This window comes from Tympanuchus pallidicinctus, unplaced genomic scaffold, assembly GCF_026119805.1.
Source record: "Tympanuchus pallidicinctus isolate F22 unplaced genomic scaffold, pur_lepc_1.0 scaffold18, whole genome shotgun sequence".
NCBI classification, from domain to species: Eukaryota; Metazoa; Chordata; class Aves; order Galliformes; family Phasianidae; genus Tympanuchus; species Tympanuchus pallidicinctus.
Genome location: NW_026294699.1, coordinates 2,410,244 through 2,431,910, shown reverse-complemented (window position 1 = coordinate 2,431,910; position 21,667 = coordinate 2,410,244). Strand labels below are relative to the sequence as shown.

At 51.7% G+C, this 21,667-nt stretch overlaps 2 protein-coding genes across 6 annotated transcripts; one reads left to right on the top strand and one right to left on the bottom strand.

The window, feature by feature from the left end:
• LOC128079097 (glucagon receptor-like) lies at positions 1-4,311 on the top strand. The gene is made up of 14 exons (XM_052680024.1): positions 1-100; positions 393-525; positions 603-699; positions 834-941; positions 1,129-1,250; positions 1,330-1,436; positions 1,510-1,666; positions 2,010-2,169; positions 2,307-2,367; positions 2,445-2,514; positions 2,622-2,710; positions 2,842-2,980; positions 3,208-3,249; positions 3,378-4,311. The coding sequence occupies exons 2-14, from the start codon at positions 457-459 to the stop codon at positions 3,447-3,449; spliced, it is 1,293 nt and encodes a 430-aa protein (XP_052535984.1). The 5' UTR covers positions 1-100; positions 393-456; the 3' UTR covers positions 3,450-4,311.
• A 900-nt stretch (positions 4,312-5,211) lies between these two features.
• ANKS3 (ankyrin repeat and sterile alpha motif domain containing 3) lies at positions 5,212-21,648 on the bottom strand. 5 transcript variants are annotated; one of them, XM_052680008.1, is made up of 19 exons: positions 21,557-21,574; positions 19,123-19,214; positions 18,417-18,503; positions 18,073-18,248; positions 17,335-17,533; positions 16,998-17,119; positions 16,499-16,580; positions 15,700-15,835; positions 15,244-15,402; positions 13,941-14,066; positions 12,712-12,827; positions 11,748-11,915; positions 11,123-11,247; positions 10,754-10,895; positions 9,991-10,163; positions 8,762-8,847; positions 7,820-7,903; positions 7,254-7,348; positions 5,212-7,059 (listed from the first exon to the last, which is right to left on the bottom strand). In XM_052680008.1, the coding sequence occupies exons 4-18, from the start codon at positions 18,240-18,242 to the stop codon at positions 7,266-7,268; spliced, it is 1,971 nt and encodes a 656-aa protein (XP_052535968.1). In that variant the 5' UTR covers positions 18,243-18,248; positions 18,417-18,503; positions 19,123-19,214; positions 21,557-21,574; the 3' UTR covers positions 5,212-7,059; positions 7,254-7,265. The 5 variants fall into 5 exon arrangements, 4 of the variants coding, with proteins under 4 accessions (XP_052535968.1, XP_052535967.1, XP_052535971.1 ...); XM_052680007.1 differs by lacking the exon at positions 19,123-19,214 and having other exon boundaries at positions 21,557-21,648; XM_052680011.1 differs by lacking the exons at positions 19,123-19,214; positions 21,557-21,574 and adding an exon at positions 21,154-21,203.
• Between the last annotated feature and the right edge of the window lie 19 nt (positions 21,649-21,667).

Sequence of the window (21,667 nt, the reverse complement as noted above, 5' to 3'; positions counted from 1 at the left end):
CGGGGCTCGGCGTTGGTGGGAAGCGGCGGGGCCGCATTCGCCGCCCGTTCGCTGCCGCGTTCGCGTCGCTGAGCCCCGGGCTGCGGAACGGCCGCGCACGGTAAGGGAACGGGGGGCTGCGGGGGGAGCCGTGCTGAAATGGGGGGGTGCGGAGAGATCGGAACCCCTCGGGGGTACTGGGAGCCGGGTAGGGAGGCTGCGGGGGGCTCATCCAGGGGGATGCGAAGCGAGGGAGAGCTCTGATGGGAGGGAGAGCTCTGGGCGGAAGGCTCCGGACCCCAGTGACACCCGCCGTGCCCCTGCTCCGCCGCCGACCACCTGGGGCAGCCGGGCTGCGGGGAGCGGTGCGGTGCGGTGCGGTGGCGGCTCCCCGAGGTGTCTGGGTCCGGCAGGGACACGGCCCGGGGCTGAGCCGGGACCGACCGCGGGGAGCAGAGCGCCGGACCCGGCACAGCCATGAGAGACACCCCGGGTCCCGGGTACCTCGTGCATCTCGCGTGGATGTGCCTCTTCTCTGCCGTGCCGGTAAGGGGCGGCCGTGGGGACCGGAGCTAGGGGAGGCTTGCCCTCGGGGCGTCCCTCTGAGCCGCTCTGCGCCGCAGCCCGGCGCGGCCAAGGTGTTGGAGAGGACTTTCGAGGAGTGGATGCGGTACCGGGATGAGTGCCTGCGGAGGATGGCGAGCGAGCCCTACCCCGCAGGTACGGCTGGCAGCGGGGCCGCTCCGGGTCACAGCGTCACGCCCCGAGGGCTGCGGGTCTGCGCGCCTCGTGTGGGGCAGCGGGGGGGCTGAGCTGACGGCATCCGACTGTCGGCTTCTCCCCATCGACCCAAGGGCTTTTCTGCAACCGCACGTTTGACATGTACGCCTGCTGGCCCGATGGCAGCCCCGGCACCGCCGTCAACGTCTCCTGTCCCTTCTACCTGCCCTGGTTTGAGAAAGGTGACGCTGAGCCGCGGCCGTCCCGTAGCTGGGGCTGTGGGGCCTGGGGCTGAGCGCGGTGGGTCGGGATGAGAGGGGCCAGGAGCACGTGTGGCACGGGGAGGGCAGTGAGAACATAGTGCCTATGGGTGCCCACTGCCATCTGGGGGCTGGGCACCCCGAGGAACTCTGTGCTCCGTGCCCGCAGTGAAACACGGGTTGGTGAGCCGGCGCTGCGGTGCTGACGGGCAGTGGGTGATGGTGAACGGCAGCCAGCCGTGGAGGGACTACTCACAGTGTGAGGAAGAGCTGGAGGATGGCGCCGAGGAGGTGGGAGCCCGGCTGGGGTGGGGGCACCCCAAGGTACGTGGCGGGCAGCGGGTGCTGAAATCACTGGGCTCGCCTGCAGGAAGGCGCCCGCAGGCTGATGGTGAGCTTCAAAGTGCTGTACACCGTGGGCTACGCGCTGTCACTCCTCACCCTCATCTCCGCTCTGCTCGTCCTCACCGTCTTCAGGTAGGAGCAGGGCTGCGGGCCATAGCGTGCCCTGCGTGCAGCTGAGGGCTGCTGACCCCACGGCTCTCCCCAGGAAGCTGCACTGCACCAGGAATTACATCCACGCCAACCTGTTCGCCTCCTTCGGGCTGCGGGCCACCTCGGTGATGGTGAAGGACGCGCTGCTGGAGAGGCGCTGGGGCGCAGAGGTGCTGCAGGTGGCCGATTGGCAGGCACTGCTCAGCCACGAGGTGAGGGCACGGGGGTGTGGGTGCATCCGGAGGGTGGGTGAGCTCTTGGGCCGTGCACCCAGCCCATGGGCCGTTGGTGTGTCCGTGCAGCCTGTGAGCGAGTTCCTGAGCCGCTCAGGGATCCCATAGGCAAACTCTGGTGCTGTTTCCCCACTGTGGCTGAGCACTTTGTGCTCCCGTTCATTGTGAGGGAGCTCTGAGGGACGCACGTACCTCACAGCGGAGGCCTTGGTGCACTGTGCACACCCTGGCTGAGCTCTTGGGGCATCCTTGCATGTGGTGGGTGAGCTCTTGGGGCACCCCATGGACGAGCCCCCAGCCCCACGCCGTCTCTCTGTGACAGGCAGCACTGGGCTGTCGTGCAGCACAGGTGCTGATGCAGTACTGCATCCTGGCCAACCACTACTGGTTCCTGGTGGAGGCCATCTACCTCTACAAGCTGCTGATCGGTGCAGTCTTCTCTGAGAAGAATTACTACCGGCTGTACCTGTACCTGGGCTGGGGTAGGAGCCACCCGGGTGCATGGTGGCATGGGACCGTTCCTGTGCCCCACTGCTGCCCCACAGTGTCCCCAGCCTGGGGCCGGTTTCTCAGCTCAGGCGGGTGCTTGGTTTTACAGGGTGTGCTGTGTGACTTGCAGGGACCCCCGTGGTGTTTGTGGTGCCCTGGATGGCCGCCAAGTACCTGAAAGAGAATGCAGAGTGAGTGGCTGTTTGTGGGGCCTCATCCTGCAGCCCAGCACCTTGCAACCACACCTCTGTCTGTGTCTCGTGGGCAGGTGCTGGGCGCTGAACGAGAACATGGCATACTGGTGGATCATCCGCATCCCCATCCTGCTCGCCTCCATGGTAGGAAACCCCTGCGACAGTGCTGGAAGCTGGGGCAGCCCCTGGCTGGGGTTGGGGTGAAGGGAGGGATGGCCCTGCTCCATGGATGCCCCGCACTGTCGCCCCAGATCAACCTGCTGATCTTCATGCGGATCCTCAAGGTGATCCTGGCCAAGCTGCGCGCCAACCAGAAGGGCTACGCCGACTACAAGCTGCGGTGAGCGAGGGCAGCAGGGCAGCCTGTGCTGCTTCCTCCATCCTGTGCCTCATTACATGAGAACCCTGAGCTCCAATAAGAGCTGCTCCCTGCTGGCTGCCGTGCCCATGGGAAACCTTGCCCTCTTTCAGGCTGGCCAAAGCCACGCTGACACTCATCCCCCTCTTTGGGATCCACGAAGTCGTCTTCATCTTTGCCACCGATGAGCAAACCACGGGCATCCTGCGCTACATCAAGGTCTTCTTCACCCTCTTCCTCAACTCCTTCCAGGTGAGGTGGAGCCACAACCCATCCTGGTCCTGGGCCACAAGAGTTGGGGGCCCTCTCTCCCTTCCTTCTGCCCCGATGGTGACCCAGCTTGAGGACAAGGACAGCCCCCTCTCCCCAACCCACGTGGGCAGTTGGTGTGCCTGCACTGGGGACGCTCTTAGGGACGGCCCCAAAGGCAGCACAAAGCCCCCATCCCAGGGGACTCACAGCCATCTTTGTTTCCATAGGGGTTCCTGGTGGCCGTGCTGTACTGCTTTGCCAACAAGGAGGTACGTGGCTCTGGTTTTGGGTCGGGGCTGTGGAACGGAGTAGCTTCAACTTTGGCTCATGAGGGTGGGTGCTCTGCTCGTGCTGGGAAGGGCATTGCCAAGGAAAAGCCATGGGTATCTCACCCCAGGTGAAATCAGAGATGAAGAAGAAGTGGCAGCTGTGGAAGCTCGACCACCCCACGCTCTGCTGCACGCAGTGACAGCAGCACCGCAGGGCTCTGCTCCTGCTGGAAGATCCGATTCCAATGCACACAGTGAGGGAGCAGCCACCAGCAGCCCCACGGATGTGTGCAGAGCTGCAAGGAGCAGAGCCTGCTGCCACCAGGCCCAGCCGTGCACTGGCACCCTACCTGTGCTGGCTCCAGTCACATCTCAAGCTGTGCCAGCACCATGCTGGGCATTGCACTCCTGTTCTCCTCACCTAAGCCAGGGCCACCTTCCCACCTCTCTGCACCGAGGTGCTGCAGCAGCTGCTCATCACCACCCTGCACAGAGCACTGCAACCCCCACCAGCCTCTTCTTGTCCTGCCGGCTGCCAGCTCTCCTCCCCAGCACAGCACCGCAGCACCTCGTGCAGCAGCCTGAGCCCTGACACTGCATTGGCTGCAGCAGGAGCTCTCTTCCCAGCTCTGGTGCCCCCATAAAAGCTGATTGCAGCAGCCTCCCACCCCCAGCCCCTCACTCTTCCCTTGGGTAGCAGAACAGGCCTGCTGCCGAGGCCGCAGCTCCCATCACACAGCGCTTTGCTGCTCCAGCAGCACGGAGGAGGCAGCTCTTACTCCCAGCTCCATGCAGGTGAATACGGGCGGTTCTCCATCCCTGGGAGCGTGGCCCAGCCCTCGGGAAATGCAGAGGTTGGAGGAGGCTGCACAAGGCTCTGTGGCTGAGCAGGAGGTTTGCCGGACAGCTGTAACCCCTGTGAGACCATTTTGCACACTGACTCTTTTCAGATGTAAATAAAGGTTTATTTTTCAGCAAGCAGAGCACGCCACTCGTGTGCTCTGAGGGAGGGAAAAGGCTCCTGGGCACTGGGATAAGTGCAAGTGTACACCTGCAGCTGAATTTATGTACACACACTGCTGGCTCCAGGACAATAAACAGATAGGAAGAGCACCAGGGGTTCTCAGTACCTGTGCCCAAGATGGCACCATATTCCTTTTCCTTGGGTTACATTACAGGTGACACAAGGAGGAAAGCAGCAAAATAAATCAATATAGTGATAAATAACCCAAAGAGCACCTACAGCACACAACAGGCCTGCTTGGCACAGAGTGAGGAGCTTCCCCTGGACAGGACAGATTGCTGCCTGGCTCTCTCTGCCCTCTGCCGCTCTCGCAGCAGCGTGCACATGGATACTGCTATGGGAGCTGATGCCAAGCTGCCTTGGGAAGAGAAAAGCAGGCTGTTCCAGGATGCAGGGACTGCAGGATCACATGAATGCGAGAGCGTGCCTATATTGCTCCTCTGCCCCCAGTCCGGAGCCCCAGCACAAGATCACAGCTTGGCTGAGGTTTTGAGAGCTGCCTTGGTGTGACTGCGCTCCCTCGAGTCGCAGGCTGGAGCCAGGCACAGGATAAACACCTCACCGTGAGCAGAAAACCCCAGCACGTGGCTCAACAAGGCCTGAATGCATTTCTGAGCTACTGCAGAGACAACTCTTGCCACGCAGCCAGGACAGCGGGTGTAAGAGCAGCATGCTTGGTTACCTGTGAGCGCTCGCTCCATCACCACCTGCCCACGGCTGCTCCCAGTCCGCCTCCCCTGCTGGTGCTGTGAGGGCATCACCTCCAAGATGAACCAGACAGGGATTGGGAAACAGGGACGAAGCCGTCCCAGAAGCTCACGGCATGCAGCCCCCTGCGGGAGAAAGCTGGAAGCGCTGCACATTCCTGAGATCAATTAATAGGTTACTCATAGTGCCACAACTGCCTCCAGGAAAGCCCACACAGGAAGCACCAGAAACAGGTTTTCAGCTTTTATTGTTTTAGCTGAGTAACAAATGTTACTTGATACAGACAGCTTGGCTTCAGGTAGCACCAGACACCCTGCTGCTTGCACAGCTGCCCTTTCAGCACTGAATACTGAATTACTGCCCTGAATGGAACACTACTCTATAAAACCCCACTCCTGGTGATCCCCCTTGGGGCATCTGGGCTCCTGCAGAACCCATCCCGTGGGACTCCCTTCTCCTTCCACACTTTCCCAGTCTCCGGCCCACCCGTACTCCAAACAGGGAACGAAGGACAAGAGTCAGACGTGAGCAGAATCAACGCCCCAGCTGAGCACACTGCAGGCTGTACCCACCTCTGTGCCCCCAGGTTGTCCCCAGGCAGCACAGTCACACCAGATGCCATCCCCACCAATGGGGGACTGGGCTCCAGCTCACCTGAACAGCTGTGGGCAGCTGATCAGAAGTGACAAGCTCAGCGGATGGAGCAGAGATGGAGTATTGTGCTTTTTCTGGCCCTTAATCAGAGGTGCTGAAAGAGCATGCAGTTTCTTCTCAAGGAATAGATGGAGACCATTACAGATTCCTCAAGGCCATCAGTCAGACAGAAGATAATTCTCCCCCAAGACTCAGCAGTACACAGGAACAGTCACTGCAGTTCTGGAAGCCATTTCACATCCACGTAGCAGTCACCAGTGCCCACTTGGACTCAATGATCTCTGGAGGTCCCTTCCAACCCCTACAATTTCATCATTCAGTGATTCTTTGCCCAGCTCCAAGAGATCAGGCAGTCCCCCCCTTGGGAGGCAGCCTTTTCCCCACACCTTTTGTTTGCCCCATGAAACTACCTCACACTGCCTACACCAGGATATCTCAGCAGGCTTCTTTCCCAATGCTGAAGCCTGAGAACTAAGAGCAGGCAGCAGCCAAGGACTGAAGCATGGCAGTGCAGCTACATTTGAGGTGGGATTTCTTTTATCCATCTTAACCAACCAATCCCTCAGCCCTGGTTCTGCCTGCCTTGGCGCTCTGCTGCTTGCCAGAGGCAAAGCAAACCAAACAGTCTTGAGCTTTTCCTTCTCTCTCATGCCCTTCCAGGGACACATCTGCTTTGCAACCGCTGTCAGTGCTGGGATCCTGGCACCAGCAGACCTGACCACTGGAGTCTGCTGCTCGTAAATGCTTGCCACAAAGCATTTACCACAAAAAAGACCTTTGGAAGAACACGATCAAAATGAGCCCTGGAGGGGGCAAGAATCTGAACTGAACCAAGGCAGGCTAGCTGAAGGGAGTAGTTTTGAAGTATAGATCTGAGACAACAGCAGGGAAGATGTTCCAGCTAGACTTGGCTGCATGTGTTTCTCAGACATCACCAACTCTGCTCACTTTACTCATCTCACGAGCCTGCACTCCTTACTGCCTCAGACACATTTTCTGTGTCAGCTCCTCAGCAACTACCTCTCATCAGCTGGAGGCCTTGGGGAGGATAGGATGTGGAAAAGGATAATTAGTCGATGGCTGTGGGCAGCTGCCAGCTTCCTAACACAACGTAGCCTTGAACAACAAAGGCTGCAGGAAGTTGAAGGCAGATAAATCCTTTGGGCTTCTTCTCTTAACTTGAACTTCTGGTACAAACAGCACAGTCCCGGGAACCTCGACAGGAACCAGGCCCAGAGAGCTGCCGTGCCCTTGTCCTCCGCCATCCCTCTTCCTCCTGGCACGTTCTGATGGCCGAGACCTTTGTCCACACATCTGCCAGCTGTCACAAGGCTCCGCAGAGCTGCGGCTGCCAGCACAGCGCTGTGCTCCTTCTCCCTCCATGCTCAGATTCCGGGTGGAACAGTCACCCGACGTCAGCGTTCCTGCGGGCACCAGGAACAGCAGCACAGTGACCCTTCCAGCAGAGCACACAGACAATGCATTTCCCAAATGAAAATCCCAGTCGGAGGCTATGAGAAGCACTGAGCACGTGCAGCAGACAGCTGCTACCTGCTGTAAGGAATAATGCCCCCCCAATCCCGCGGCCCCTCTGTGGCTGTCTTTAGTTCCCACTCACCATCCTGCTTTGTTATGGCTCTAGCCAGCTCTGCGCACCCTGCCCTGGGGCCTGGAGCCTTTGGAGGTTTTGAGTTACCATCTGCAGAGCTTTTCCTGAGGGCAAACCAAAAGCAAAGAGTCATTATAAGCTGCACGTAATAAGTCATTACAAGCCTGCAAGTGGTCAAGAACAGCCTGCAGACTGCTATCCTGCCTTTACCCTTGCAGCTTTCAGGGCTCTGAAACAAGAGCCCTGTTACTTGGACAAGCTCCTGTCTTCAGGACACAGGGTTTCCAAACCCCTGCACCAGCAGCTCTGATTACTGATCAGTAGGAGAGAAATGGGTTACGGACTCCCTTCTCTCAGATCAGATCTGTCAGCAGAGGATGAAGCAGAGCTCAACATCTACAGTGAGAATTAAGAGCAAGAAAATGCCAGTGACAGCTTTATAGCTAGGAGACTTCCCAGGATGAGAGGGGGTCACTAGGTCCCCCCAACCCACACCTCTGAAATGATCAAACCCTGCCCTGCCACACCTCCCTCCTCCAGCAGTCACACCATGTGAGCAGAGTCTCCCCCCTTACCCATTTCTCCCACGCATCTCTCGAGGACAGCTGACAGCTCAGGCAAGCTCAGAGACTTCAAGGACAGTGGCCATCCTTCCCGTGCTGTAAGAAAGGAGCCACACATTTGTCAGTAAGCCTGTTCTCTGCAACAGACAAGGGTTTGGTGCTGCTGGGAAGTGCGTACACCAAAAGCTGTTTCAGTTATGGGTTGAATCACAGGTGAAGAGAGATGGAATTTCTTGCGACAGAAATTAAGTATTTGTTTTCAAGCAGCTCTACCACTTATGATTTCTCCCCCCCCAAAACACTGGTTAGATCACAAAGAAAGATCTCAGATTAACTGCGGTGGACTGAAATCATCAGCTCTGTCCATCTCACTTTCACCACCCAGGCAGCAAAGGTCAGTGCATGTAGGGCAGCATGACTGCTTGCAAGCTCCCTGTGACAAGGAGCTGCTGGGCCAACCCTGTCCAGTCACATACAGCAGCTTGCCTCAGCACACGAGCAGCACAATCCCCCAGACCCGGTCAGAGACCCAACAACCATCCATCTCTTCTGATTCAGACCCTGCTGTAGTGCACACTGCTGTGGCACACCTGAGACCCACACTGCAGAGCAGGAAGGGGAAGCTATAGGCACATGAAGTAGGAATCCACTGAGTGCCCGTGCTGCAGCTTTGCATTTTTAGCCATAAACAACTGCCAGGCCCTCGAGCTTCCCGCCTGCAAAGGATCAGAGCCCCAGGGAAATTCTGTTGCAGTGAAGAGGCAAGACCTTTATGCTTAAGTGGAGGTGTTTAGCTGCTCATCTGTTCCCATACTACATCCAGTGTCAGCAACAGAAGACAGGCATACAGCCTGCACTGGGCTCTCCCACTGTATGCTCACCCCTGCACCTGTTTACCCACCCTGCACCCATTTTAGTTTAGCAGCTCTTCCATTCCCAGCACTTGAATCTCACCGGTTCCCAGCTGCCCCTTTGTGTCCAGCACTCTGCCAGCTGCCTGCTCTTGTGTTAGCCGGGAGGACAGCTCTGCTTGACAGGATCTGCCAAACAAGACAAATAAAACCTGTTAGAGGTGCACAGGGTGCTTTCTGGAACAACATGCTGCTCTGTGCCCTGCTACATCCTGCAAGTACCTGCTTGGGATGCCGAGGGACCACATCTAACGCCCTGGGTTACAAACTGCTCCTTGTTCCTTCCCAGGAAGAGGAAGACGTGCCCCAGACAAAGCTCAGGGCTCTCTCCACTGTGCCCCATCTCCACAGCAATCTCTGCCCCTGTCCACAGAGGAGCTGCGGGGGGAGAAGAGAAGGAGGGGGCGGAGTGAGCAGGAGAAAGCCTAAGCCAGGGGGACCTGGTTTATATGAGAATCAAGCCTAATCCAATGTTTCTAGCAGACAAATGAAGCTACCTCAGGACAGGGGCACGTGTAACGTTTTGATTGACGCCACACCATCAGTTCAAACAGTGCAGCCTCAGCTCCTCAGGGGGAGGAGTGCTCTGGGAATGTCACTCTGCTGTCCTTTGGAAACCAAACCCAATCCCTGGCTGCCCCACTGCCCCGTTGGCTAGGAACTATAGCAGTAGGACCGTTGTAATCTCAGTCCTACCAGCCAACAGACCAGAGCCCGTGACAGACCAGGAGTGCAGCTTGGGTCAGGAGAACAGCACCAGAGAGGCAGCAAAGGATATATTACAAGGAAGGGAAAGATGGAACTCACAGGCAGTGGGCAAGAACAAGGCAAGTTTTTCTGTCAGGCATCAGAGGCAGGACACTGGAAGCCCTCTAATACTATTTGGAAGTTAGAAACTCTTTCTTGCATTCATGCAATCACCAAACTACACCCTGGTAACCAAGTTTCACGTAAGCATAAACAAACTACTTCAGCCTTTGGTTTCAAAGGTGAAGGTGCTCAGCTCCTTTGAGTTGGTACAGGAGCACTCAGCATCTCTGAAAGGCTGACTGTGAACATTCACAATCCACACATCTGACTAAGGGTCGATATCCATTCTCATGGCTGTGACTTTCCACTAGAGAAAGTGAAAGAGAGAAGGTTCAGACGCCTAGCGAGCTCTCCTGCCTCACAGTAGCAGTTACCTCTGAGAGTGCCAACATCTGATCTCTGCATTGCCCAAATTCCCATTTTCTCCATTAGCTTCAGTACCATTTTCTGGGAGCAACTTACTTGATCTGGTCCAGCAAGACGCCAGCATCCTTGGTGACAGTCTGAGCCTCTCGGAGCTGGCACTGCACAGCATTCCAGGTCTCATCTCTCTCCATCAGACAGCTTTCTGCCACTGCACGCAGCTTCTGCTCTTGGCATACCTGGCCCTTCATCACCTCCACCTCTTCACATCTCTACAGCAGGGCAGAAAGGAACAGATGACTAGGCTGCAAGTACTGTACATCACTACCAAACACCTGCTCTGATATCTCTATCTTTATCGGATAGGGTCCCTATAAAAAGCTTGCCAGAACCAACAAAAAGAAAGCTGTCCCACTGTTCATACACTACAGATTCTATCCAGAGACCAACTCAAGGTTACAGTTTCCTCTTGCTCTCTATTTCCAAAGACATTCAGTTGATCCTATTTTCTATACTGATATAAGCCTATCTGCTAATGACTGGCCAACTTCACATACAGCAATGCTACCAAAAAAACAAAAGCAGGCATTCAATTCCATTCACCTTCTCACCCCTTCTCCTCTCTGCTTTTAGTTCTCAAGCAGAAGAGAAACAGATGAGAAGACTTTGCAAGCATGAAGCAGAGACAGAAGGAGTGAATAATTTGCTCTTATGGGTTACGGTCAGTGGACACAGCAGATGTTGAGTAGATCAGTTATTTGTTCCTTCAACCCAGCCCATCGGAGGCAGAACATAGCAATATGTTGCTGAGCATTCCCTAGAGCATACCGTGCCACTGAACATCTCACAGCAGCTTTCTTACCTTGTGCAGCTGAATGGCCAGCTCCTGCATCTCAGCTTCCAGCCGATCCGCATAGGCCAACTCCAGGGCATCACTGGGCGGCCGAGCATTGCTGTGCCACCGGGCAATAGCTGAAGTCATCTTCCTCTTGGGTCCAAACAGCCTGGTGGAAGAATGGCAAATTCAGGGGGCAGGCACTGTACCACCTGAACACCTCCGCAACCTCCTGCCTCCTTCGAGCACCTCCGACAAGAAACTGGCTGCAGCCAAAAACTAAGGGATATGGGATTTGTGTGGGAGGCTGCCTAACTAGAGAAACACCAGCTAAGCTTTTTTGAGCAGGCTGCACGTGTGGCTTTAGGCAGGAAGAACCACCTCACAGACACTCACGTGATGCCAATTTCCTTCAGATCGCTCTCCGTGAGGGTCAGGAAGATGCGGAGGTCAACATCCTGCTCTTCAAACACTTGCAGGTACTTCAGGCACCCAATTTGCTCAAGGAATGTTGCAAGGTCCTGCAGCACATACAAAGCAAACTATTTTTACCACCACGAACAAAACCATAACCACTCCCTTTATCAGCAGCAACGTGAGGAAGATGCTGCTATGCCTTCCTAAGTTCCAGCAACAATCTCTACTTTCCCTTAACTGCCCTTCTTTATAATCACACAACACAAGTGGACTGGCCTGCACATTGCAGTCATGACATCTTGTAACAAGTGCAGAGAAGACAGATCAATCAACACTTGCCCTAGGCCCCATAACAGCCCCAAAGGGATCTGGAATACATCTCCAAGCAGTAACATCTAAACTAGCAGTTTTTCACACCAGAAATCACTCTTTCACAAGTATTTATACCTGGACAGTCATTTGGCATCAAAAACATTTTGGGGTCAGCTTCCCTCTTACCTAAGAAGGCCAGGAAAGCAGCTTGGATAACCTCAAAGAAACCCCCAGTCTTGACACAGTGATGCAATCTGCATTACTTCAGACACAGCTTTCTGTCCTCAGTTACCTGGGGTCCTGTATAGGCAGGGGGCTCAGGAAAGATGAGGTGCTGACTAGAGGCTCCAGCCTTCCCTGGGCAGTGGCTCCACTGACCATCACTGTTGCTGTAGCGATTCTTGACCTTGAAGCTTTTGGCTTGTTTCCTACTAGGAGGACTGCCTGCATGGTCAGAATCCTGAAGAAAAAACAGGAAACAAGGTGAAGGATGGTCATGCAGAGATTCCAGGATCACAAGTGCAGGCTCCAAGTCCAAAGCTCTGAATCCAGGCAGGGGTCTACAAACAAGCAATAAAAGCTAAAGAAAGACACTGTCAGAAAGGGTTGAGTCAAATCACCGTCAAGATGGCAGCTTGTTACAGTATGACCATCTGTAATGGTGACAGGCTCCTACAATCCCAGACTATGAAGTAACATGCTGCAAAGAGCAGCAGTGAATCCTCCCTGAACCACTACAATGCTTTGAGCTTCCTTTGGTGAGAAGCACAGAGAGGACTTGTGGCTCTTCTCTGCAGCAGCCCAGAGCTGGCTTTAAAGAATGAGCTGTGACTTGAACCACAGAAAGACTGTCACCTCTTCTTCCCCTTTCATGTTTCAGAATCAACAACGTAACACTGTTGTGCTTCTCTAAACCTTACAGAACTGCCCGATATCTTACCAAGCTGGAAGCACTGACACACTTCTAGTAAGAGACAGACACCCTTTACAGACTGCTAACCAGAGGGCATTCAAGGAAGTGTTCAGAAGCAAGAGAGATTAGAAAAGTACTGACCCACCATCAACAAGCTATGCTCTCCAATAGCTGGCTACCAGCCAGAGATCAAACAAGCCAATCCCCAAGTAGGGAAGCTTGTTTTCCTGTCCCAGTACACCAGCCATCCTCACTCAGCCTGGTGCTACGGCCTCCTGTGGAGGTAGCAGGCTGTGGAAGGGTGACAGCACAAGCCAAGCCAAAGGAAAATGCACAACCTCACCTCATTGCTTTCCAAGGAGCCTTCGCTGCTGACCCCCAGGGCTTTGGTCAGGCATTCGCTGCTGCTGCTGCTGCTCCTGATGGCTGGTAGGTTGTTGGTGAAGAAAACATTATCCTCTGGAAAGGAATAGGGGAAAAAAAACCTTCAGGTTGCACTTGATCACAGGACTGGTTGGCCACACAACAACTAGTGAGATCTGCTGGGCGATAGAACAGAAGCCTTGCTTGGGTTTCCTCTTCACATGCAACATTCATGATACAAAATGATTCTGAGACAAATATCACAAGCCTGACTCCAAGCACTAGACTTTCTCTAAGCCAGTTTAAGCACCACAGAGAGCAGGAAGGCCAGGTTTCCGAGTTTGGTGGCTCACTGCCATTAAGCCCACACTCCCCCTGAGCACAGAGCCAACAGTGCCACATCATCCTCTGTCAATGTAGGAACTGCCCACTAGCCTTCATTGTACTGTTTTACAGGAACAGAGAATGGTTGAGTTTGAAGGCACCTCCTGAGGCTGCACTGTCTGAAAATCACACTGAAGCCAATTAGAACCATGTAGAGGAGCATATTCAAGGACAGAGACTCTGCAGCTCCTCTGGGCACTCTGCTCCAGTCTCAGACACTCACAGTAAGAAAACATTTTCTCAAATTCAGAGGGAAACTCCTCTATTTCAGCCTGTGCTTATCACCCCCCGTTCCATCACTGGATGGGGATGACAAGTGTCTGGCTCCACCATTCATTTATTTGTACATACTGATACTCCCACAGAGCCTTCTCTTCACACTAAACCATCTTGACTCACTTGAGCATTTTCTTGTGAGGGAGATACTTCAGCCTTCAACATCTTAGTGGCCTTTCCCTGGATTCTGATTCTTTTTTGCTCAGGGAAAGCCTTCCTTGCTCCAGACCTCTCCCTGGTCCAGACTCCAGGTTCTGGGTGCTTACTACTATAGACAAAGGTAAAGCCAGCATTCAGAACCTCACTTTTTTTTCCTCTCCCTGTCCTCACACTGTGGCATCTCACTCTGCTTGGAGAGTCGAGCAACCTCTTTCTGGCCACTGACACAGTGGTGTGATGATACAGACTAAGGTCAGAGGTGAAGATCCAGCAACCACAGCTGCCTAACAGTCTAAGGGCATTGGGAAGCAAAGATGGGAGCCACAGATCTGGTCTCACCACCCAGTTGTGCACAGCAAGTCACATTCTTTTTCTAAGGTAGTGACTTACCCCTGCTGCTGCTGCTCTCCACATCTTGTTCATTAATTGGAGAGGTCACATCCCTGTTCCGGATATCATCAGCTTCACAGCTGCCATCATCACTGAAGGTAACATAACCTTGAGGCAGGACTTGCTCTGCGTGCAAGAGGAGAGAACAGAGCAATTAGGATGCAAGTTATGAGGGAGGCTCCAGCAGAAGGAGCAGTAGCTCAGGTATTTGAAAATAATCAGAAGACCTGTTTCAACTAACAGAAGCCATTTTAAAAAGCACACAACAATTGGAAAACGCTCACTGTTCTGCTCACAGAGAAGCAGAATCATTTCTGACAGGTTCCTGGCAATGCCAAAGTATCTGCAGGCACGCCAGCAGTCACATACAGAAAGAGCTGAACTCACCCAGCTGGGAAAGGGGCTCACTGACTGCACAGCAATTCCTCTCAGGAAGCAGCCAAGGACCAGGAGATGCTCTCCTCTCTGTGGCTGGCCCTTATATGAACTCAGAGGTTCCACCCTACCCTGGGCATGGGAAGTACAGGTGCAACCAATTTGCCTGTGCTCCCTGGCCCAGCTACAGCCCTTCACCAGGTGCTCACTCACCAGCTCCTCATGACCCAACACATCCCCCAGATACCATCTACAGTCCTCCCTACATCAAATCAGCTGTGCTTTATTTACATGGCAGCACTGATGAAAAGACAGAGGAAAGAGCTGAAACAAACTCAGCAGAGATGCACCTCACTTATGGAGCAGCTTCCAGCAGTTCTCCTCACACCCCCACCACTGAAGTGGGAAACCCACTTGTTTAAGAAAGCAAGATACCAACTTGCCTCCAGCTAAGCACACCCTGCACAGCTAACCTCTCTGCACCTGTGATAACACCCCAGCAGCATCCCACTCATTTCAAAAGCTACTGCTTTGATACCTACTGCACCATGGACAGCAATTGTATCAATGTTAAAAGAATGAACTAAGCTTTGAATATGCTCTTAAATTCCTATTTTTTTTTTTTAAGTAATATTTCAAGCATGAAGACAAAACAGAGGTCTGGAAGCAGCAAGTTCACTCTCATTATCAGCAAGTGTTTGTCCTGCATACAGCATCCCATTCATCAATATCCAGCTCAGACCAATGCACTCAGTGGGTTTCGTTTTGTTGTTGCATAACCTTGTAGGAGGGAGTTAAGCATTTTTGTTTCTGTATAAGTCATGCATCAAGAACTCTAATGAAAAAAAATATTGTGCTTTACAGCTCCTTCTGTGCCAACTTGAGAAATCACAAATGACTCTCAGATAGGCTCCTAAACCATTCTTACCATAGCAAGATTGCTTCTTTCCCCCAATTCCAACTGCTGTTATCTTAGCCAAAGCCTGGGGTCCATCGTGGATGCTGGGACCCTTGGTCCTACGAACAGGTCTCTGCCTCTGGGGAGCAGAGCACGATTCATCTGAGGAGCTCAGCTCTTCATACTTTCCTGTGGTCCAAAGAGAGATTGTTAGCAGCATGGTAATTCATGTACCTACTTACTATTGATCCTACAAGAGCAACAGAAAAATAAAATGTTGTAAGACAGGAGAGAGTTTAACTAGGTCAGAAAGGGGCCAGTAAACCATAACAAAAAGAAGTGTTGCATCTCTGCCTCTTACATCCTCACAAGCACTGGAAATTCCAGGTCAGAGCAGCTAGTTTTACCTATATATACATAATGCCACACTGATCAAGCACCTATCTTCAGGTTCTATCTTAAAACAAGCAAACTAAAACCTGTTACCTGGACCCCTGCAGAACACCTTGGGCACTGGGGCTGCGTGCAAGTCTATCAACCCCACAATCTTTGTATGCCCATACTTCATGGCCAGCGTCCGCGCCGTGGCTCCAGTGTTATCTCTGGCATCTGCCTTCACCCCCTACAGGAAAACAGGTATTTGAAAAGCTTATAGCAGGTCACTATGAAATAAGATACTCAAGACAAATTGTCTTAGTTTCTCAAGCCTACCAGAAATACAGGCTCACCTTTGATAGTTCAAGCTCCACTAATAAATGCCTTGGTTGCCTCTCTAATCATTTGCTCTCAACAATCCCCAAACACGAAGCAGCTTTCTTACACAGCTCTTGTGCACTGCCAGGAGCTAGCTGGTTTTTTTTTATCTGAATGCTTTGCATTGCTGCCTCCTTCTGGAAGTAAGCTGGGCCATTAAACGAGATATTAAAAACTAATTGTTTGACACTAAGACACATGAATGCCAATAAGCTTCAGGGCCAAGGCAAGATGTCCACTAGCCCAAGCGTATAAGCTTGTGAACACAGCACAGAGATTACTGAATTAGCTGCTTCCTGATTGAGCCAGGATTGAGTCACATCAGATAGACCTTATACCTGCTTGTGAAAGGCAAGCATTGTACAATTAGAGTACTAGCCTTCAGAAAACAGATGCTTTCAGAAACGTGGGGCTTCAGATCAGAGATGATTGTCAAAGATCAAACACTGAAAAGATGGATATTAGCCTTGTGCTATTTCCTCTGAGGGTCAGAACTACAGATTTTCATTTAGAGACCTGTCTGGACACTCACATGATTGAGAAGGTACTGAACAATTATCTCATGGCCAGAAGCAGCTGCTTCCATCAGAGGAGTATAGCCATACACAGGCTCCCTAGAGAGAAAAAACACACAGGAGCTAAAAATAATCAAAGAGTAAACGTTTCTTTTGTTGGCATACTGTAATTGGCTTCACCTTTATCTGAGTGATATGTTGGCCATTCTACTGCATTCTGGTCTCTCAATAAACACAGCAAACATTACTCTGTACAGAAACAGGCTATTCCTCCAGCTGCACTCCTACCTCTCAGTGAGGAAACCCCAGGACCTAACAAAGCAAGAACCTCTTGCTGTTCTTAGGCAATTTAATGTGCATAAACATACCAGCAGATCTCAAGTCACAGGAATTCACCGCACACTTCAAAATGAGTTCAGAAGGTGCTGTGCTGTTTACTTTCAGTTTACCCCACAACTAAGCCAGCAATAAATCTCATCTCCCTTGACAGAAATTAAGCAATAGATTCCTCCTTACTTGCAGTTGGCATTCGCCCCGTTGTCGAGTAAGAACTTGACCATCTGCTGATGTCCAGCACTGGTACAGTGAAATAAGGCAGTCCAGCCATGAATATCTTTCATCTCCAGCTCTGCGCCTTGCTTCAAGAGAACAGAGAATGTTCTTTACTGCATCCCCTCTGCTGGGTCTCTTAGCCACTGCCCCTCTGTGCTGCGATACCAAGAGAGTTTAAATCCCTGTCAGGAAGCTGGACTCAACAGAACAAATAACACAGTGGTTGCAGCTGATGAAGAAGCCTACTCTGTGCATTTAAGCCATGTAGCATGGCTTTAACTATTTCTTACAGAATACACACCTGGAGAAGGAAGTAAGCAACGCTTTCATTTCCACAGCTGGAGGCTAACATGAGCGGTGTCTGCCCCTCTGGGGTTGGGATGTTCACATTCACTCCTGCCTCCAGCAGCAGGTGCACAATGGTGTCATGGCCAATGTAGGAAGCATACATCAATGGAGTCCAGCCACCACAATTCTTCTTATTTAAATCCACGTCTCCACTAAATAAAAAAAAAAAAAAAAAAAAGAGAGCTAAATTACTGGCCTGGAGCTTGCAGTAGGTGCCTGTAGTCTCTACTATCATCACTATACTGAAAAAAAGACTTAAAAATACATCATCCAGCACTGAAGGCTGCATGGGAATTCCTGCCAGCTCTGGAAGCTTCCATCAAATTACTGAGAGCTTTTAATCAGCAGCCTTGACCCCTCCACAACTTTGTGCCTAAGAACACATGCAGAGTTCCACAGGGTTGCCCCTGCGGCAAAGAAAGACCTGCATTGCTGAATTATAGAATGGCTTGGATTGAAAAGGACCACAGTGATCATCCAGTTCCAAACCCCTGATACGTGCAGGGGGGCAGCCCAGGCTGCCCAGAGCCACATCCAGCCTGGCCTCGAATGCCTGCAGGGATGGGGCATCCACAGCCTCCTTGGGCAACCTGCGCCAGTGCATTAAAAAAACAAAACAAAACAAAACAACAGAGAAAAACCTTAAGTCACTGAGAATAGCTGAGCTGTGCTCTCTTCAACCCCTCCTTACCATTGAATACACTCCTGCACCACTTCATACTGGCCAATGGAAGAGGCTGTGTGCAAATCCAGGGGAACATCCAGCTCTTCCCCACACAGCATCTGACCCACGCCGTGCCACATGGACAGACTGCGGCTCAGCAGCTCCGACTCGCTGGCTTCATCGCTCAGCTCCGACATTCTGCCCTGAGTAAACAAAGCAAAGGAGACTTTCAGATGCTGACCTCTGTCTTCCACAGAATCCTGCATCGCCTCTCAGCTCTGCAGCTCTAAGGTGCCCCAGACTTGGAAGGTGAGGTCAGCTCAGAGGCACAGAGTTTCAAATTCCTACCTTTACTTCGATCCCCTCCTTACCCTGATGTGGTCTGAAGAATTAAGGCTTGTCAAGGAGTTTTGGGGGCAGTCCTGTCTTGCAGAAGTAGACTCTGGGATTTGAACACACTGGAAAAGAAAAACCAATAATACTAAAAACATCTTTCAAATCACATTCTAAGACTTCAGAAAGCCTGGCTTTATCTCCTCCCATTTTAATCAGAATACCCCTAAGGCAGCTTTGGATAGTTACAAGAAGAGAAGGCATTAAACTCCTACTTAAGTGCCGATGGCACACTTAGTGCTGCACAAAAGAATGCAGTCCTTGGTCTGCATGTTTCATAATTCACAGAGAGAATTAAAACCTGTGTCAGGAGAAGCACTAAAAACACCTGACCTGAAGCACAGCCTAATCTAAGATTTAGTCATTAATAACAACTGCCTGCTGCTCTCCAAGTTATTTACCACCACACCTGAACAGGTTGCACACTTCATTATGTCATCAGATCATAAGCAGATTGTTTCTGCTGTCCATCATTTCTGCAGCAGCCCAGTCCTGTCTGTGAATCCTGGAAACTGCTGCAGTGCTTTGAGCAGCAGTGCACCTGCCCCACTGCTATCTGAGTACATCCACTTTCTGCAGACAGTAACTTAATTACAACCTAACAGTTTCAGGACTGCCTGAAAGGTTTATTTTCCATCCACAGCCTTGGGGAACAATTCTTTATTAATCATTTTAACTACTCACAGGAGAGCTTTCTTGTTTGGCACTTCAGAAAAAGCTCTTTGACACAAATGCATCCATCATCTGAGGTCTTCAGCCGTGCTTTCAGGCTACATCTGCATCAACTCAAGGAGAAGTGCTGTCTCAACACCTCAGTCTTGCTGCCTGTTTGGTGGATCCCACCACGTATTACATGGGGGTAACAAGCTAACAGAGACATTTTTCTTTCCTGATAACTTCTTGCCAGTTTAACTCCTCAGACCGATTCATACAGGGGCTACACAAACATCACATTTGGTACCAATTAAAAACAAAGGAGAGACACCATAACTAGCTTTTCAGTAGCAGCTGCTCTTTCGATTGTCTCAGCTGTAACATTAGAAAGCAAACAGGATTTGAAAAGAATCAAGACTCTCCTGCAAGAACCAGCCCCTTTCCTGACACCACATAAGTCCTTCAACTCCTACATCTCTACTTCCCATCTGATTTTTAACTCCCACACCTTGCTTCCTTACCCTCTCAACCCTTCATTAATCTCTTAGGGCCACACAGGAACCACCCTCTCTTCCTGATCAGTATGTATCAGTAATAAATCATTCCCTCCTCAAGATTTCTTTGCACAAGCACCTGTTCCACCTAATGACAGCAATTCCTATGTATCACACTGGCAGGGCATAAGTCTCACGCAGGAATGCACAGGGCTGAAGGCAAAGGACTGAACATCTTGAACCTCCAAAACAAAACACAGAGGTATGAAGGGATACAAGTGGATTGTAAGCAGAAGTAGGAATGGTTCTCATCACAGCTGCCTAAGACTTCTGGTAGAAGGCAGAAAGGCATGTTCACAAGTGGTAAGAAGAGATAAATTCATGACAGTCTGTAAATACACGTTCAGATAAAAATAAAGCTTGCTGCTTTCCCTGCAGATTGCTTTTTAAATTGGTAAAGACCAAACATCAGTGCTTTTTACAGTTAACATATCCAGAACCTGCCTCGTGTCAGGTGCAAGTTACAAACACAACCTTGGCCAGCTGTCAAGGAGCAATGCTGACATGACAGAAAAGTTATGCTCAAAGCTCAACTCCAGAACATTCGAGACTCTCAAATTCATTCATACTAACCCAACTCTGCTCAAAGTACTTACAGTTTAGAGTTTAAAACAAATGAAGGTTTCACTCCACACTAACCTGAAGCATGATGTCAACTGAGCAGTCATCTGAGAGAACACAAAGAACTACTGAATGGAACCCTGAGCACAACAGAAGCAATCAGAAACTAAAGACTAGAAAGGAAAGACTGACTGAGGGTGTCTGGTCTAAAGAAAAGAAATCTAGGGATATGTTAAGAACTCTCAAGCACATAAATGGCTGCTGCAAAGAGAAAGAGGTCAGATGTAAGCTGCTTCTTGTGGCCACAATGGATAAGTCAAGATGTAATAGGCTTAAATGGTAGCATAGAAGACTTGAGCCAAAATGCATAGAAATTCCTCCATAATTAAAAACAGATTGTGACAATCAGAAAGGTCAATACAGTAGAGGATCAACAGAGAAAATAGAGGAGAGCAGTAGCAAAGGGACCAGCACAAATGGAATGGTGTTACAAAAGAAAAGAAGTGCTCATCCATCTCTGGAGATGCAGACTTACAGGGAAAAGTCCACAACAGACAGATCTCCAACCAGAGACCCTGCCCCAGTGGCAATCAGTCCTTAGATGAAGTCTAATAGAGATGCACCCAGACTCCACTCCTTCCAGTCTCACAGCTAAATTGCCTCCACCTGCACTCCCAGGTCCTTTCCCCATGTGCTCAATGAGTGGTTCAGGCCATGACTCAGTTCCCATACACAGAAGTACTTGGATGGGTTACCACTAAAGATCTGACGGTTAAAAATAAGCTAGATGTCACATCCCACCTGCCACACTAGGTCAACACCTCGGGAACATTTACAGACAATTCTCACATCATGGCAAAGCAATTCATTTGACATCCATTGGAAGCCTTCCTCAGCTCCATGAGCCAGACTTCATATTTCAGTGCATCATCACTTATGGACTCACCAAGATCAGAACCCCGCTGCGCTGAACCTCAGAGCAGGCAGCCACCACAGAGCCCTGTCCTCAGGGTGCAGAGAAAACCAGAATGCAGGAAGAAAGAAAGAAACAGTAAGAACTGTCGTGAAGTCTGCAGTGATTAGCACCTTAGCATCCCTCTCGGAAGGATAACTCCAAGAAGCGACGTTAGAGAAAAGAGCTGGAAGAGCAGCATTAAAACCTCAGGGGCTCTCAGGCCCCAGGAGGGCAGGCCAGGCCTACACCCACCGCGGGTCGGCATGACAGGGCGAAACGCTCTGACCACTCTGCTGCGGGACCCACCGAGGCTCCGGGCGGCGCAGCGCTGGCCGAGCAGACCGCTGCAGACAGCCGGACCCCGCGCGGTGACACAACGCGCCGCGAACCTCACCTGCACGCCCGGTGGGCTCCACTACCGGAAACGCGCGCAAAGAATACTGGGAACTTCCGTCCCGCCGCCCGCTAGGTACTGTGAGTCCCAACTGGCGGAAGAGCTAAGCCC